At 42.2% G+C, this 17,771-nt stretch overlaps 1 protein-coding gene across 1 annotated transcript in view; it reads left to right on the plus strand.

Annotated features, from left to right (window-relative positions):
• The window catches only part of LOC132479145 (uncharacterized), a 302,289-nt gene that overhangs the window by 151,941 nt on the left and 132,577 nt on the right, over positions 1 to 17,771 (plus strand). Inside the window, 11 exon segments of the mRNA XM_060082726.1 lie at positions 557 to 675; positions 2,941 to 3,544; positions 3,546 to 3,942; positions 3,945 to 3,998; positions 4,230 to 4,976; positions 5,384 to 5,488; positions 9,880 to 9,929; positions 11,446 to 11,584; positions 11,703 to 11,858; positions 11,967 to 12,163; positions 12,574 to 12,654. Coding sequence (XP_059938709.1) covers positions 557 to 675; positions 2,941 to 3,544; positions 3,546 to 3,942; positions 3,945 to 3,998; positions 4,230 to 4,976; positions 5,384 to 5,488; positions 9,880 to 9,929; positions 11,446 to 11,584; positions 11,703 to 11,858; positions 11,967 to 12,163; positions 12,574 to 12,654 — 2,649 coding nt within the window.

Here is a 17,771-nt window from a genome sequence, read left to right on the forward strand (position 1 = left end):
CTACGTTATACCTTATTATAATGATAATGTTATTCTTTGGAATGTTCCTTTTGTCCAGATTTGGTCAATGCGATCTCTGTTATTGTTTAGCCACATGATGCTTTTTTATTACTAGAATAATTTCTAATATATTACTCCTCACAAATAGGAACTGAGAAAGTGACTCCAGAATGTGCGGTCTTCTTCATACTCTTCTTAGAAGTCTGCCTTCTTCCTGTGTACTCTCAACCCAAAGTGAGGCTTTCGGGTTGGAAGGAGATACTTCTGAATTAAACTACAGTTCAGTGTCACCCAATTCTAATCGCTATTCCCTTTTTTCTAGGCATATCATACCTACTGCCATCCTAATCCTTCTGTTGGGCACCTCTCTCCTCCTCTATATTTATTTCCAACTGTCAAGGGCAGCAATTGGCCAACCGGCCCCTATCCAGTTCTATAGCCCATATGCCCCAAGAACTCCTTTTTGCACTGGTCTGTGGTGGCCTTGGCCTACCTCTTCTACCTACTCAGGTAACTCTTTTACCACGAATTTAATTACCTGTGTTTCCATTTATAGGATCTTACCCAGCCGTAGGGCCTGCTGCCTCTGCCAATTTAAAAATACTATTGAGGTTGTCTGTGAGACAGTCAAGCTGCGTTGTGACAGTGAACGCCTGAGGGACGTCACACGTTGTGGTGAGTCTCAATTGCGGGATAATACATTTTTAATTTTTAATTTAATTTTTTATTTTTAATCAAGGATGGTACATTTTAAAACTAATGATGTAATTACATTATTTTAATACATTCATTTAGAGTTCCAGCTCCCTAAATTTCTAAGAATTACCCCCTTGCTAAAAATCAGATTCTTGGTTACATTATTAAGCTAAGAAGAGCTCAGTTACATTATTAGCTTCATAATGTAACTGATCTGCATATGTAAAGGAACCAGAGAAAGGAATGGAAGGGGGAAGGGAATTCACATTAATGGCCACATATCCTATGCTGCCCTCTCTGCAAATGACAACTTATTCACATAGTACATCACAGTTTGTAAACTGATTTTATATACATTAGGTCTCAAGTACCCTTTGTCTTATAAGATAGGTGTAAATATATTTTTGTTTATTTGGTTTGTTTCTGCAATTTTATAAAGAGTGCAAGTGATGCTGTTTTATGTCCTATCTGGAGCCTGAGAGTTTCTGGTTCCATAACCAGAAGCTGCTACCAAGCCCTTCTAATGCATGGGAGAGCTAGTTATTTCTTTGACTGTCCAGCTCTGAACTTGCTCTGAATCGCAAGTTTTTCTATCCACAAAACACTCAGGGGCTTTCAACGATTTTTCTATATATTAGATTTATGGGCACTAACTTGATGACTTCCAAAATGTGCTTTCATGCCCAGGTAGCTTGAATACAGGTCTCTTTCAGTGATCTAGAGCACATCATAAATAATAACACTTTGCCACTTATATAAAGACAATATTGCTGATTTTTCAACACAGTTTTTTTTTTTTTCCTTTGGCCACCAAGCTGGTGGGATATTAGTTGCCCCAGCAGGGATTGAACCCGGGCCACAGCAGGGAAAGTGCCGGGTCCTAACCACTAGACCACCTGGGAACTCCCCCAAACATTTTTTTTACTAATTATATTATTCCCTTCTCCCCCAGAAGTGGGCAGAAAAAGCATTTTTTTTTTTTTTTTTTTTTTTTTTTTTTTTTTTTTTTTTTGCTGTACGCGGGCCTCTCACTGCTGTGGCCTCTCCCGTTGCAGAGCACAGGCTCCGGACACACAGGCCCCGCGGCCATGGCTCGCGGGCCCAGCCGCTCCGCGGCACGTGGGATCCTCCGGGATCGGGGCACGAACCCGCGTCCCCTGCATCGGCAGGCGGACTCCCAACCACTGCGCCACCAGGGAGGCCCAGAAAAAGCATTTTTAATCTCCTTTACAGGTGAGGAAAAACAAGATCAGCAGTGTTAAGTGCTATGACCCTAGGGCCCCGATCTCCTGTCCCCAGTTTGGGGCTCTCTGCTAGCCTCTGCTCCTCCTTTCTCATGACCCTTCCCTCCTCCTTTGACCCTCACCAAAAATACTTTTAATCCTTTTGGGAGACAAGCCCAGCTACACAATGGTACACATTACCTTCACACAGTCAGAAGATTTGGATGGTTCCCCAAGTAGAGCTGGAAATATTAGAAGTAAAATGAATTGAAAGCAAAGTAGCCATCTGACAGAAGTTGCTTTTTCCCGTCTACATTTTAGGGCCTCAAGTATTATTCCATTGATTTGTTGAACATTCCACATGGGCATACAATCTGGCAAATCTCTTAACTTATACCCGAGCTCCCTGCCCAAATTTTAGCAAAGAGCCAGGGCGGACATAGTGTTTTTTTCTGTATAGAGGCTTCTGTTATGGGGACTGGGATATATAGAAGCAGGGACTAAGCAAAGGACTCAGTGGGTAGTTGGAGAAGGACATGTCCAGATGACGACCTGTTAGCGGCGGTGGTTGTCGTGGAGATCTGTGATAGCAGCAAGAACACAAGCACACTGAAGAGGTGGAGAGAGGAAGCCTCACACTCCCGTGCCTTTGAGGCAGGACAGGATGGGGTATATGAATGTGAGGAGTCACAGTAGATCTGCAGAGAGTCCAGCTGATTAGGGGAATATTTGTCTTCCAGCCTTGGCTTTTCTTGAGTACTGGCCCCTGGGAACCAGTGGAGTAATCCTGAATATAGTTCCTATATTTCACGCTACAGAATTTTCTGAGTAGATAGCCCCTTTTTCAAGAGAGACCTTTCTCACATTTTGTTGTTGCCAGTCATAGGCTTAAGTGTGGGTTTCTTTTTCTCCTAAGTGGCACTCAAACTTTGACTGATTCCTAATTTCTTTGGCTGTGGACTGACAAAAGGCTGTCCCATCAGTCTTCAGTGATCAAAAACAGTCCCTTCTCTTTTGACAGATGAAGAAACATCTATAGAGAATGCAGGAGGATCGTTGATGAAGGTGTTACAAGCCCAGAAGGAGAACAACAGCACCGAGCTGACTATTGAGTCAGAGAGGACGTCCTCACCTAACAGTGCTGTCAGCTTGTCAGGCTTCATGAATGAGCAGCTGGACTTTAATAATAAAAGTGATATTATCAGTACACTAAATTACATACTGCCTTATATCTCAGAGGGAAATCTAGGAGATGTGGAATCAACATTATTACCATTCATTCAACTTCTTTTTTCAAATACACAAGATGGACATATGCCGCTGGGCCTTTTGAAAAACAATACAAGGAGCCCTTCTGTTAAACCTGTACCCAACAATTCAACTAAAAAAAACAAATTGAGGGAACTCCATTCTGTGGAAAATTTGTTAGATGCAGAAACTCAAGAAAAAATTGATGAGGTTAAAAAGGAAGAAAAACCTGCCACGTGTACGCGTTCCAACCTTTTAAGTGCCATGTTTACACGCTACATCTTTCAAAAGAAATTAGAAACTGCCCAACCACAGAAAGACAGCCTAGCAAAGATTGAGAGTACAGAGGAAAAGCTGGTGAGAGTGAACAAGGTCCTCAAGGGGCATACAGAAAATGCACCTCAAAGCAGTGGGAGATGAGAGCGTCAGGAGGAAACAGAATGCCCAGCCATCTGTGGCGAACACTGCCAAAGAATGAAAGCTCAGGAGGCCATCCCCAAGAAAGCTGAAACAGCTCCTCATGGTGCAGAGGCCCAGGAAGCTGGTGGGAAAGTCCTCCGATGCAGAGTCTTCATTCATAAAGGAACACAAGGCCGCAGGCTCCTCTCCCCTCAAACCGTACTTCAAGGGCAGGCCTTGTGCCTCCATCCCGCCAAAATCCCCATCTGAGGTTAAAAGCAAATCAAAAGACTTATCCAACGCTATTCATGTTTTCGAAGATGCAAAGGCAAGAGTTAGAAATATTAAGGACTTCGAATTAATCTCACATTCTGGAAAAAAAAATACATCTTCCATAAAATTAGGTCTCATCGGGTCCACAGAAAACCCAAAGTTAAAAAGCATCGAGGGGCTTCCCTGGTGGCACAGTGGTTGGGAGTCCGCCTGCCGATGCAGGAGACACGGGTTCGTGTCCTGGTCCGGGAAGATCCCACATGCCGTGGAGCGGCTGGGCCCGTGAGCCATGGCCGCTGAGCCTGTGCCTCCGGAGCCTGTGCTCCGCAACGGGAGAGGCCACAACGGTGAGAGGCCTGTGTACCGCTAAAAGAAACAAAAAGAAAAAAGAAAAAAGGGAGTCGGAAGTTCAGAAAGAAAAGTTCACTTGATAGAGTGATGCTTGCAAGCCCTCCGTTCTCTGTCGTGAGGAGTCTCATAAATTCCCCTCCACGAGAGGCTGTTTCATCTTCAGGAGAAGTGACTTCTCAGGAAAATCCTTTTCCAGAATTATTTTCTCTTTCAGACCCTTCTTCAGAAAACACTACTTCAGAAAACAATACTGCACAAAATGTTTCTGAAGCAATTAGTTCTACAGGAAACGCTACTCTGCCAGGAGGAACCGGCCCTGGAAACACTAGCCATAGGAACGTCTCCACTGCACATTCTACTGTCGCTGCAGACAACAGTATGCCAGCTGTTCAACACAGCAACAAAACACAATGGGAGCACCACAACATGGTCACTGAATTATCCTCTAAGCCCACAGGCTTCACTTTCCCAGGGCTCGCATCCCCGGGTGATCAAGTTGAAACTCAGCTAAACCAGCAGCTCTGGTCCCTCATCCCCAACAATGACGTGCAAAGGCTCATTTCTCATGTTATCCAGACTTTGAAAATAGACTGCTCGGACACCCACGTGCAGCTGGCCTGTGCCAACCTCATCTCTAGAACAGGCCTCCTGATGAAGCTTCTCAGCAAGCAGCAAGAAGTAAATGTGTCCAAAGCGGAATGGGATATGGACCAGTGGAAAGCTGACAACTCTATCAGTGAGAGCACAGAAGCCCAGAGTGAGCAGAAAGAGCAGGAGTCAAGTGAGGTGAGGATAACCCCTGACACGTGGGACTTGGACTTTTACTCAGTTTAGGACATGCCATTAACGTGCCCAAGCGGGAATACCACGGGCTCCTAGTCAGTATCTTATCTTCAGCCATGAAACGGGCTAAGACAGTGATCTCCAACTTTGCTCATTGAGAGAGTGTGTCACTATTCCTAGGGTAGACGCGAAAAGGACATAACACAAGATAAATAAATTGTAGAAGAAAATGCTAATGATAAGACTAATAACATTAAATTTGGCTTGTTCTTATAGAAGCTACTCGCCTGGAAGGATTGGGTTTCATAGTAGTTTAAGAATAGTTAGCTTAACGAAGAATAGGATGAAGAATCGTAAGTTTTCATCCCTTCTATCTCCTTGTTTTTAAAAATTGTGATATATTTCTTTAGCTCACAAAAGAAGTTCCAGGTTATGACTATAACAACAAACTCATCTTGGCAGTATCTGTACCTGTAGTAGTGACGATTTGTGTTAGAATTCTCTGTCTCATTGAGGTAAGGACAATAATTAATTCAGATTCAGAACCCAGAAACTGAGAATCAAATCCACCTTTCCACCTGCTACTACTTGATTCTTCCCTTTAGCCATGAGGACTGACATACACTTTGTTCTTTTAATGAAAAGTATATTCCCAGGATGTTTTTGTGTGTGTGTGTGTTTTTTTTTTTTTTTTTTTTTTTGGCTGCGTTGGGTCTCCACTGCGGTGCATGGGCTTCTTACTGAGGTGGCGTCTCTTGTTGTGGAGTACGGGCTGTAGCTGCACGGGCTCAGGAGTTGTGGCACACTGACTTAGTTGCTCCGCAGCATGTGGGACCTCCCCAGGCCAGGGATCGAACCTGTGTGCCCTGTGCTGGCAGGCGGATCCTTAACCATTGCACCACCAGGGAAGTCCCCACAGGATTTTTAAAAGGAACTTCACTCCCAGGAGATCCCTATGGAATTGGATCCATGATAACAAGCTATTGGACTATTTTGACAAGTGAAGTTTATAAGAAGGCCAGAGTTGACATGATAGTAAATTTTCTTCAACTCAAGAAAGTATGCTGATTTGAGGTCCTCACCAGTCACTCTCATTCTACCGTTGATTTCTTTCCTTCTTGGCTGAAGTGATGAGAGATATAGGATCTCCATACTCAAGGAGCTATCAGTCACCCTGGGAGGGCTAAAAGGACATGCCTAAAAGACAAAAGTGTGATCTCGTCAATTCCTCAGGTTTACTTAGCAGCTTTCTTCTCCGGTGTATTAGGAATTGTGTAGATAGGTTCCATTAAAACACTGCAAGTAAAATCTTGCAGCAGGCTACCCTCAAATATTTATAGTAGCCTATTCCTGGAGCTAGCCTGTTTACCTTTTGTTCAGTTACATAGTGGTTTATTACTTTTCCAGCAGGCAGTTGCTAACATTAAAAGAGTGATTTTAATAGGCTGACAGTCTTGATTCTACCCTACCACTCCACATTACTTTAGTTATCTTTTCTCCTGTAATGGCAGCCCTCCATTCCAGCCAAAGCAGCTCCTCACTATACGCTAGTTACACCATACCCATTCCTACTTTTGTCTGTGCCTTTGTCCATCGAAAATTCCTTTATTTTGCTTTGCCTGTGGAACTCCTATGAATCTCTGAAAAGCCAACTCAAGTTCAGATATCTTTCTCTGTAAAGCCTTCCCTGAATACCCCAGCCCTCCTGATCCTAGTCCTGTGAGGTTTGTCACCATTTCTTAGGGGCCATAGCAAAGCAGTCCCCTCCCCTCAGAACTCACAAAAGTGGTAAGCAGTTTTTTGAAAGGCAGCCCCCCAGGAGAGAACCACCAAGGTCAGCACATCATGGAGCTGAGCAGAGATGTGTAAGGACCAATGGCTTCCTGGCCTATCACACTTGAATCAAACCTGACATGATGTACTAACTTCTAAAGAGAAATGTGTCTATCTGCAGGAGGGTTGGTCACTAGTGAAAGCATAGAAAAGGTGAGGAGAGACCAACATGGGCAGTGCCCATCCTCACATTGCCCAAGAGTAGAGATGGCACCTTAGGCAGCATAACTGCAGAGTCAGGCCCACTAGCCAGGCTGCCTGTTGAGGAGATGGATGGATCCAGTTACCTCAGGCCTTCCCATTAAATTCTGGACTCGGCTGATTCCTTTTCTAATTCTGTTGTCACCAAGTAGCCTTCGATTCTGTGATTGTGCTTCAGTGTGCCACGGAGGCCTGTCCCCACAGAAGGTAATTCTCTGCTTGTGTAGACACAGATGCCCTGTGTGTAGAACAGATGTATTTCTCATTGTCAAGTAATAATTTGGCATTCTGATGTTTGATCAATCCTGTGATATTGCTCAAGTGAGACTGCCACAACAGGAAGACGTGAGTTCTCGCTTGGTGAGGAAGAGTATGATTTCTGAGCCTAGGAGGCTGGGGACTAGCTTGCTAGTCATTGGCCATTGCCCAGACTGTACCCTCTACATCTCAGGTGGCATATGGCCTTTGGCATTTTTAGAATTTCTGTAAAGTCCCCTTTTTCTTGTTTTCAACTTCTTGCATTTGTTTTGTTTTGTTTTGTTTTGTTTGGGCCTGTGTGATCTTAGTTCCCCAAGTAGGGATTGGACCTGTACCCTCGGCAGTGAAAGCGAGGAGTCCTAACCGTTATTTCCTCTCCCCACATATACGATAAGCTTTTGGAGGACAGGGGCCACGCAGTGTCCTTCCTATGGTAGACAATAATGGTGTTCAACGGAAGAGAGATGAGGCGTTATGTCAATTCCACAGTGAGGAATAATTCAACCGAATATTTATTTGAAGTAGGATAGAGTCCAGCAATAGGCCCCTGTGTTCTTAAGACTTTTGAAATGTCATGTTTTACTATTGCAGTCAGCAGAAGAAAATGAATAAATGGTGATAGAATAGCTGCCTAAGTATTTGGGGGGTAAATAGCAGATCCCCATGTTTCATCTTAAATAAACATATATCCATAAATGTGAAAAAAGACCACATAAAGGTATTAGAAGAAAATAAAAGCAATATTTCTATAATCTTCTGGTGGGAAAGAGCCTTCAGAGCCTGATGCCACAAGCAGAGCCTTTGATATATTCCACCATCTTGTCTGTGATACCAGCTTAGCACTGATTCATGCCGAGCATAAGATGAAGAGTTTTCCATATATTGTCTGATTTAAAGCCCACAGTCCTGTGAGGATGATATTACTATCCCTCCCTCATAGATGAAGGAGATCAGTGTAAGGCCCCAGCGGCCAAACCCAAAGCAGAAGGCAGTTTCACCCGACTGCAAAGCTGGTGCTCCCTACTCCACTCTTTTGTCTTGTCTCCTTAGAGACAAAAACACTGGAAATATTCGAAACACTGAAATTCAATGACAGCCAGTATTTCTTTACCATAAAGAGTTTTTGTTTGTTTGTTTCGAAGTGGTGGGGTTTGGCCATGCTGTGCAGCTTGCAGGATCTTAGTCCCTTGACAAGGGATTGAACCTCGGGCCACAGCAGTGAAAGAGCCACGCCCTAACCAGTGGACCACCAGGGAACTCCCAAGAGTTTTATAAGTCAACAAGAAGCAGACAAACAGTCCAGGGGAAAAGGGGGCAAGGGCTGTGAAGAGTAGGAGGTGTGTTGACAGTCTGCCACCATATCTGCCTGTCCTCTCCTCATGGCTCATGTGGGGTGGGTTTTGTTAGCCAGGCCTTTGTCACCTCGTGACGTAAAAACCATCTCTAATATTTTCTTCAAGTACTTTTATAATCTGTCCAGAATTTGTTGTATTTGTTTGTTCGTGTGGTTGAGGTAGGGGATCTAACTTTTTCCCCCTACATGAAGATCTGATGCTTTTCAAATCTTTCACTGAATGGTTTATTCCTTCTTCCCTGGTCTAATATGCTATCTTCATCTGGATGCTGTTCTGTGATCCAGTTATCTTGTCCTGTACCAGTACTGATATCACACTGCTTACTTCCAGTTGCTCTATAACATATTTTATATCTGGTAGGGCAAGGTCCTACTCTTTGACCTTCTTTTGCATACATCTCATAACTATTCTTACATATATTCTCTACCAAATGTCAGCTGGCCAGGTTTTATTTAAAAATTATTTTGGCTATAAAATGGATTGCATTGAATTTTTAGTTTCATTTGAAGAGAATTGACCTCTTTACAACATTCTAGGAGGATGGTATCTCATGCCATGTAAGTACTTCTTAACGTCCTTCAAAAAAGTTTTAATATTTTCATCACATAGGTCTTACAAATTTGTGGCTAAATTTATTCCTAGGTGCTTTATGCATTTGTATTGATATAGTGAACGGGAGGTTCCTTCTGTTTTTTAGTTAGTTAGTTGTGTTATATGGGAAAGCTATTGAGGCTAATATGTTGATCTCTTGATTTTGTATGGAGCCATCTTACTCATGTTACTTCCAATAAAATTTCAGTTGATACTTTTGGTCTTTTTGGGTCCCTTGTTTCATATGCAGATATGTTTGTCTCTTCTTTCCAATACTTCGTTTTTCTTATCGTACTGATTAAGACCTCCTCCACAGTGCTCAATAGTAGCAGTAATGATTGGGCATCCTACTCTTGTTCTTGACTTTAGAACAATGCTTAGGTTTCTGCCAGATACTTTTATTTTCTTTTCCTACTTCTGAGAGTTTTTATTAGGAATTATCTGTTGAACGTTATCTAAAACAGTCAATAAAATATATCGCCAGCTGCATGCAAGACCCTAAGTTAGGTACTGTGGAAGAGTCAAAGGATTCTTAAACAGGGTAGAATTCCTTTCCTTGAAAGAGTTGTCATCTTACTGGATAGATAAGATTTAAAGTCAAAAGGAATGAATAAGGATTTGGAAATAGTTGTAATGGATAATCATGATCCTGTTTTCTTTCAAAACAGATTTCTTCTCCTAGAATTGCAAAAGAGGAAGATAGAAAAAGAAGCAGAAGGTAAATATTGGTCTTTGAAAGCAGAAATTTACAACTAGAGGAGAACTTAGAACTCATCTATTTCAGTTTCCTCAGCAAAGGCAGGAAGAACGCTTGATTACCCTAATGGTTTACCCTAGTTTATTTCTCAGCAGAATTAGCTCCGCAGCCCAAGCTGAGTTAGAACAGGACTGGCACACATTCATCTGCTCTCACTAGTCCTTTAAGGAAAGAGGGTGGACGGGGAGAGGTTTTGGTTGTACCTGTTCCTGCTGGGCGGATGCCTGGCTCCCAGGCATCAGGCCAGGCCAGAGGCCTTCTAGGAGGCTCTGGGGTAGGGAGGGCCACATGGTTGGGGATTTAGGGGCTGGCCTCACTCAAAGCTGACAAAAGGTAGAACATATGAGTCCCTTCTGGAAAGTGGCAAGAAAACTTCCCTTCTCATCCTACTGTTTTTCAGGCCCCTACTCTCTATTCCCTTTATCCAAACCTCATAGAATTTTAACCGGGAGAAACTTTAGACAGTAGTTTGTCTCTTCCTTTTGTAATAAGGAACTGGAGAAAGAGAAAGGGAAACTACCTTGCCCCATGGTCATACTGCTGGTGATTACCAAGAAGAAGATGGTCCCTTTCCACTGAGGACTTCTCCACTGATCACACACTGTGCTTGGGCTGTGAGCTACGTTTTAGGTCACAGTTGAGTAGACACATACTATATGGACATAAGTAGTTTCTGAAACAAACTTATTGTGCACTGTGATTTTTTTCTCTTCTATTTGTATTCAAAAAGAGTATTTTGTGCTTCCCTGCTGGTCGTGGCCTTTAAACGGATTCCACAATTCACTGACACCTGAGTGACAGCCTGCAGAGTGAAAGTCAGAGAGCTATAGATGACTTTGCTCGTTGGGTTCAGGTGTTTACTTGGTGTGATTCAACGTATAGGATAGAGCAGCCAGGAAAATAAAATCACCTTCTCCCCACACCCACACCCGCAGCAAATGCTGCATGTGCGACTAAGTCCGAAGCGGACTGGTGTGAAGCGCGTCTAAGGGAGTAACAAGTTTCTGCCCAGTGCCGTTGTGCAAGTGTTTTCACTGCACGAGGGCAGTTGGCCAAGGGCAAAGAAAGGTGAACGGGGCTGAAAATCCTGCCTATGCTCCATGCTAAGCCACATACAAATGTCTCTCCAGAGACACTTGGGGTCCATTTTGGACAGACACAGAGAACTTCTGGAAGGCCAGCATGCATGCAATGATTTTCATGATCCCGGGTCTGTGGTGATTTTGCTCATTGTGATTATGGACTGAGGTCCCCATTTAGTCCTAATGAAAGCAGAGATAACACATTGTGAGAGAGATGAAAAGTGACATGCAGCACTAACAGTGTGTGTTTTCCTCCAAGGGGCTTTTTTGGATTTCTGCTGCGTAAGAGAAGCTCAGGGGAAAGTGAGAGTCAGGTAGATGTGAGGAGGATAAAGTACTGTGGCCAGAGAAAGCAGGGGAGATGCAGAATTAATATTTCCCTTTCTGTGTTCTAGGAGGGCTTTTTCGGGAGAAGGCGGCCACTTTGGCTTAGGGGTATGTATAGGCCTCTCAGCGCCACACGCAAGGAACACATGACCCAAAAGCTACACGACAGGGAGTCTTCTGCTGAGGATGAGATATTTCTGCATCCCAGCAGGAGGCCCAAACTCGTCATCCAGAGCTCACTGAGGAGGCTGAATCTTTACTTCATCAAGAGGCCCCTGCTCAGCATCCACAGACCCCTGAGGACGTTGAATCTTTTTCACCCCAGGCAGAGGCCCAGGCTCAGCATGCAGAGCCCACTGTGGAGGTAGAACCACCTCCACTTCCGCAGGAGGCTCCATCTCAGCCTTCAGAGGCCCCTGAGGAACTAGAAACTTCAAGTCCTCAGGAGGCCCTCGCCCGGCCTTTGGAGACACTTAAGGAGGTTGTAGTTTGACCATGTGTTCATCATGGGGTAAATGAAGCTCAGCAGTCACACTTGTACAAGGTCACTGTTAAATCTCTGGCTCTGGCACTTCCCATAAATCCACAGGTCACTAAAGAGGTTGAACCTTCTCCAGTCCAGCAGAAGACCCCACCTCAGCCTCCAGAGCTCCTTAAGGAAGTTGTAGCTCAGTCTCCATTGTATCCCGAGGTGACAGTTCCAGCACAGAGCAGGATCATGCTGAGCATCCAACATCCCCCAGGATCAAGAGCAGTGGTTCTCAACCAGGGTGAGTTTGCACACAGGTGACACTTGGTAGTGTCTGGCGACAGTTTTGCTTGTCAGAACTGTATACGCTACTGGCATCTAGTGGACAGAGACCAGAGATGCTACTAAACATCCAACAGTGTACAGGGGAGCCTCCCACAGCAAAGAATTATCCAGCCCAAACTGTCAATAGTGCTGCCTAGCTAGAGAAATAAAGATCACTTAACACAAGTATTTAATGAGCATTTAGTATTTTGTATCTAATGCACCACATATATAATCATGAAAGTATAAATCATAATATCTCCCACAGTGAGATTTCTTTAGTGTATGGAGGGAGTAGTGATGTTACGTTTCATCATATATAAATGAGAATTATTGCCAATGGATAAATGTTCTGAAAGAATATCTGTTTTTCTAATTCTTTTGCTCGTGTCTTTTTTGGTAGAAATCTTGGTTGCAATTTACTCACAGAACTGAGCTTTGGAACGTTTCAGGCCTGGCATGGAATGCAGTTTTTACACAAGTTGTAAGTGAAATAGAAGATGAATACATGTAAACAACTGTGTGTAAAAGCAATCATGCAGTTATTGGTTAGCTGGGTGTAAGTAAGCCCAGTATGAATTCTGGAAAGTATGTCTTGAGAGCCATTTATTTTTTTTTTTCAAATGAGGAAACTAAGGTACAAAGAGGCCAAGAGACTTGTTTAACTCATATATATGAAAGGCTCTGCTTTCCATAGTACTGATCTTTGGCATGGTCAATTAAAGGCACCAAACAAAAACACTCAGATTAGCATTGTCATGGAATCCCACGGATGCCTCTCCAATATGAGAATGGTCCAGGAACTTCCACTTTTGAATTTCACTTTGATTCCTTTTCATGTGCAAAGTTCCTAACTGCTTAAAATGTATGCAACACAGAGCTGCAGAGAACTAAGTTGAGCAGGGTGTGGTTCAGTGGGTGTGGGTGCTTCCCCAACCATCATTAGCTCTTTTAAATGGTAAAGCAGAAAGAATTCCTGAACACCCACCACAGGGCTCTCCCCAGCCACCCAGAACATTATTTTTCAAAAAAGCATATATTGCTGAAGTGAATTATCGGTGGCCAATAGGAACCTTTGAGGTATGGAAAAAGACGTTGTTTGTGTTCAGCTGTAGTGTGAAAAATATAAAGAAAAGACTTTGCTGTGGCCTAATTCAATATGTTTTCTTTGCTGACTACTCTTCAATAAGAAGTGTGGGTTTTCCACCCCTTCAGCTCAAAACTTCTCTGATTTCTCATGGCACAAGGAAATGATAGTGGGTACGTTCAATGGCCCGAAGGCGATTTTAGACTCAAGGGAAAGAGCTCTTGTACACCTGGCTTTGGAAAAGACTCTCTTACCTGTCTTGTGGTTCAGAAATCCAGTTTCACACAGTTCCCACATTTTGGGTTAATGAAGGTGTTGAGGCTGTGTCTGGAGCTGGATTAACAATTCCTGCAGATGCCTATCTTTAGCGGCCTCCTTCCTTTCCCTTGTTAGTTTGCGGACGCCTACCTTGGGGAGAGAGCACCGAGGGTCGGTTTTTCTTCTGTTAGCACACCGGAGAGCAGGCTCGTGAGGTCCCTTCCCCAGGAGGTTTTAGTAGCGTCAGTACAACGTCTGAAACTCACCACCTTTCCTAAACATCCCAGAACACCAAGAGTTCCTTATAAGAATCAGAGTTTCACTATAGTTATGTAGGCAACACAGGACAATACATTGTGGAAATAAATAAATAAATCACAGTTTAAAAATTAATGAATTCATTCCAAAACATTCACTGAGTGCCTTGCCCACTGTCTGTGAACACTCTACTAAGTGCTGGGGATACAAAGACGCATAGGGCAGGGACTTTGTCCCCAAGAAGCTTTCATACTGGAAGGAGAAATATGGATGTTGATGGGAAAACATATATGAGAGCCATTCTAGCATCTATGCAGCAGGGTAACAAGGTGAGGGAGGGGGGTGATGAAGTAGAAAACGGGTGGTAGGTTAGAAAAGATTTGTAATGGAAGAGGCACCAACTTGTTCCTTTGGAATTTGCGCTCCTCTTAAATGACAGAAAAAGGTAGTGAAAGAATCAGAACTATCTGGTGTTGTAAATAAATTAGTACTGTACTCCGAAGACTCATTCACAGTTACTTTCAAAAGACTGTCACAGTATAGTAAGTCTTTGTTTTGGACTAAGTCTTTCTAATAGACAAAGCTAATTTGCTTTAGGAAACATTTGCCATGGTGAGATACAAACTGTATTGCATCTCTTACCAAAGGCAAGCCACCAAGGGAAGATGCCACCCTCGAGTTAAATCATTTTACTACCTATAATGACATATTACTGGGGTGTTTATAAGTTGCTTGCATTAAATAAGTTTGGAAAAGGGCCCCAGCTGAGGTGGATTTATCCTGAATTCAATGAACCTTAGGCTTCAGGGCTCCTCACTTGCATAGGTCCCTTCCAAGGTCTTGAGAGGGGTCCTAGCGATTTTTCTATTTATAACTTTGCCTGTTTTTATTAGCTAGGATTTCCCAAAGTAGATGAGGTTCAGGCCCCACAAATCCTTGATTCATCACCGGGTGTCAGGTAATTATAAGTCAGTAGGTTTCTTGAATGAAGCCTCTATGTTATTGAGAAATATCAGGTGAAGTGGTTAGCAGTGTGGTAGTCTATTTTAAATCCGAAACCTACCTCAAAGATGAGCCAGGAGCTTATTAATAAAGTACCACTTTTTGAATGGTGGTAGTCATCATATCTCTTTCAGATAAAATCAGGAATGAAATATACTATGGAAAACCGGCAGTGGTTGATAATCCTAAATGTTAAGTATGCTTTTTTTCTCTGACTCTAAAGTGTTTCTCCTTCATTCACCTATGCAGGTCCAGACTGATGGCTTATGTTTAAAAATTCTTTTAGTCACTTCATTGGATCTAACAATACAAGCTCCATGATTTTAGAAACTGAAGGACTCTACAATGTAGAAAGGCTATATAACTTAAGCAGACAGAGCACATTCACATGCTGGCTTGTCCGTGGTACATCAATATCGTACCAAGAACATAAATACGAAGAGAGAATAAGAGGAAAATCAAAGCCTTATCCCTATTGAATTATTTACCCCATTGTTGAGAATATCAGTGCGGGAGGTGTGTCCACACTATGAAGGCAAATTGAGCTGCGGTCACAGAGCCGCCCTAATGCTCCCCCAGTCAGCTAGCATTGGTTTCCTTTACATAGCTATGTACACACAAAAGCTTACACACTTGAGGGTGTTGTCCTCACTTTTTGCTATGTACTAGAATCCTGGCAGCTTCTCAGATTTAGAAAGGCATAAACACTAAAAGCAAAAATAACTTGGGTCTGCCCTTTGGGGTGATTCAGGGTGGCTGTTTTATTTGTAATAGTTCAAAATTTTGAGATTGTCACACCTAGCAACTACTACACTTTTCTTCTCCCCACTGCATCTTATTCTTCCCACCTGTAGTATTTTCTCCCATTCTATATGTTTATTCACTTTCTTGATAGTGTCCTTTGAAGCGCAAACTTTTTAGTTTTTATAAAATCTAATTCATCTGTTTTTCCTTTGGTTGTTTGTGCTTCTGGTATCATATCTAAGAAACTGTTGTCTAAAGCAAGGTCATAAAGATTTACTCCTGTGTTTTCTTCTAAGAGTTTTATAGTCTTAGTTCTTACGTTTGGATATTTGATCCATTTGGAGTTAATTTTCATATACGGTGTGAAGCTTCATTATTTTGTGTGTGGATGTACAGTTGTCCCAGCATCATTTGAAAAGACTGTTCTTTCCACGTTGAATTGTTTTGGCACCCTTGTTGAAAATCAATAGACCATAAATATGAGGGTTTATTGCTATCTTGTCAATTCTGTTCCATTGATTTACATGTCTGTTCTTATTCCAGTACCACACTGTGATTGCAGTAGCTTTGAACTGAGTTTGGAAACCAGGATGTGTGAGTCCTCCCACTTTGTTCTTTACCGACATTGTTTTGGTTATTCTGTTTCCTCGAATTGCCATAGGAATTTTAGAAACAGCTTGGCAATTTCTGGAAAGAAGTCAGCTGGGATTTTGATAGGAATTGCAATGGAACCATAGGTCGATTTGGGAAGTAGTGAAATTTTCATAAGATTATCTTCCAGTCCATGAATCCAGCAGGTCTTTATACTTATTTAGATCTTCTTCAATTTCTTTCAACAGTTTTGTACTTTTCAGTGTGAATCTTGCACTTACTTGGTAAAATTTTCCCCTAAGTATTATATTTGTTTTGATGCTGTTCCACATGGAATTGTTTTCTAAATTCCATTTTTCGATTACTCATTGCTGGTGTGTAGAAATGATATTGATCTTATATCCTACAACCTTGCTGAACTCATTTATTAATGCTAACAGTTATTCTCCTAGATGCCCAGGAATATGTCTTGTGGTCTTCCAGTTTCCCAGGAATACATTGGAATATTTCAAAGTGTCTGTGCACATCTCATTCCTCAGCTTTTCTTTTAAAGCTTTGCGGTTGGGTTGTTTTTTGCCCCAAACTGTTATCCATTGCCTCATGCCACCGCCATGTTAAAATATTTGCTTGAAAATGTTTTCCAGAAATGCCACCTGAGCAGAGGCTTTTCTCACTAGACAGCCCTCAGTCAGGTCAAAGGCAAGCCTTTCAAGTGAGGTCTTCCAGGGGACCACCAGACATGTAAAACAATGACAGTTCTTTGGGAATGAGGCTTTGAAGGACCTCTCAGTCCATGCTGCTCGTTCTGGTACCAGGGATGTGGGCTGTTTTTCAAGGCTACCACTGGCATGGAGACCAAAGGTCGAGGGCAAGTTAAAGCAACACAGATCTCATTGTTCTTACAGAAATTAATTTGTTTTCCTTGAATAAATTGCTCCCCCATTTACTGCCAGCATGTTGGTTAAATGTCCAGAGTTCAGAAGAAGTTGATTCTGACCATTTTTGCCAGTTTTGTTGTTGTTGTTATTGTTGCTTCTATGCAGGGATGAATTTTCAGATGTCCTTCCTCCATCATTTTTACTGATTTTCCTGCAACTTTTTAAAAAAAATCTATAAAGTCTCAATGGCCATAGGCTAATTAAATATTTATCACAAGAGATGATTAAGGAAAAAATAAATAAAAAGAGAAATAAATAAATAAATAAATAAAAAGAGAAAATATAATTCTCATAGAGGCTTTCCCAGATGGGTAGATGAAGTTTGAAAAGGTATTTCTATATTTAGTGCTGTCAAAATTAAGGTTAAAGTAACAGATGTTTCAAAAAAAAAAAAAAAACCCTTTTTTTTTTCATTCAGGTTAAACACAGGCTTTAGAGTCAGAACTGAGTTCAAATTCCAGCTCTGCTTCTTACGAGCTTGATGACTTAAGACAAGTTATGTAACTCCTCTGTGCCTCAGTTTCCTCATTTGTACAATTGTGTAATATATATATCACATAAGGTTACTGTGAGGATGAAATGTTAAATGCTGATCACATATGCATGGCAACCCAAAAGATATTAGTTTTGATAATTATCTTTATAATATTCTGCAAAAGTACACTAATAATTCTTGAGTAGAGTTAACCTTAAGTCAGCTATTCTCTTCTTTCTTCCTGTTTC

This window comes from Mesoplodon densirostris, chromosome 18 (assembly GCF_025265405.1).
Source record: "Mesoplodon densirostris isolate mMesDen1 chromosome 18, mMesDen1 primary haplotype, whole genome shotgun sequence".
NCBI classification, from domain to species: domain Eukaryota; kingdom Metazoa; phylum Chordata; class Mammalia; order Artiodactyla; family Ziphiidae; genus Mesoplodon; species Mesoplodon densirostris.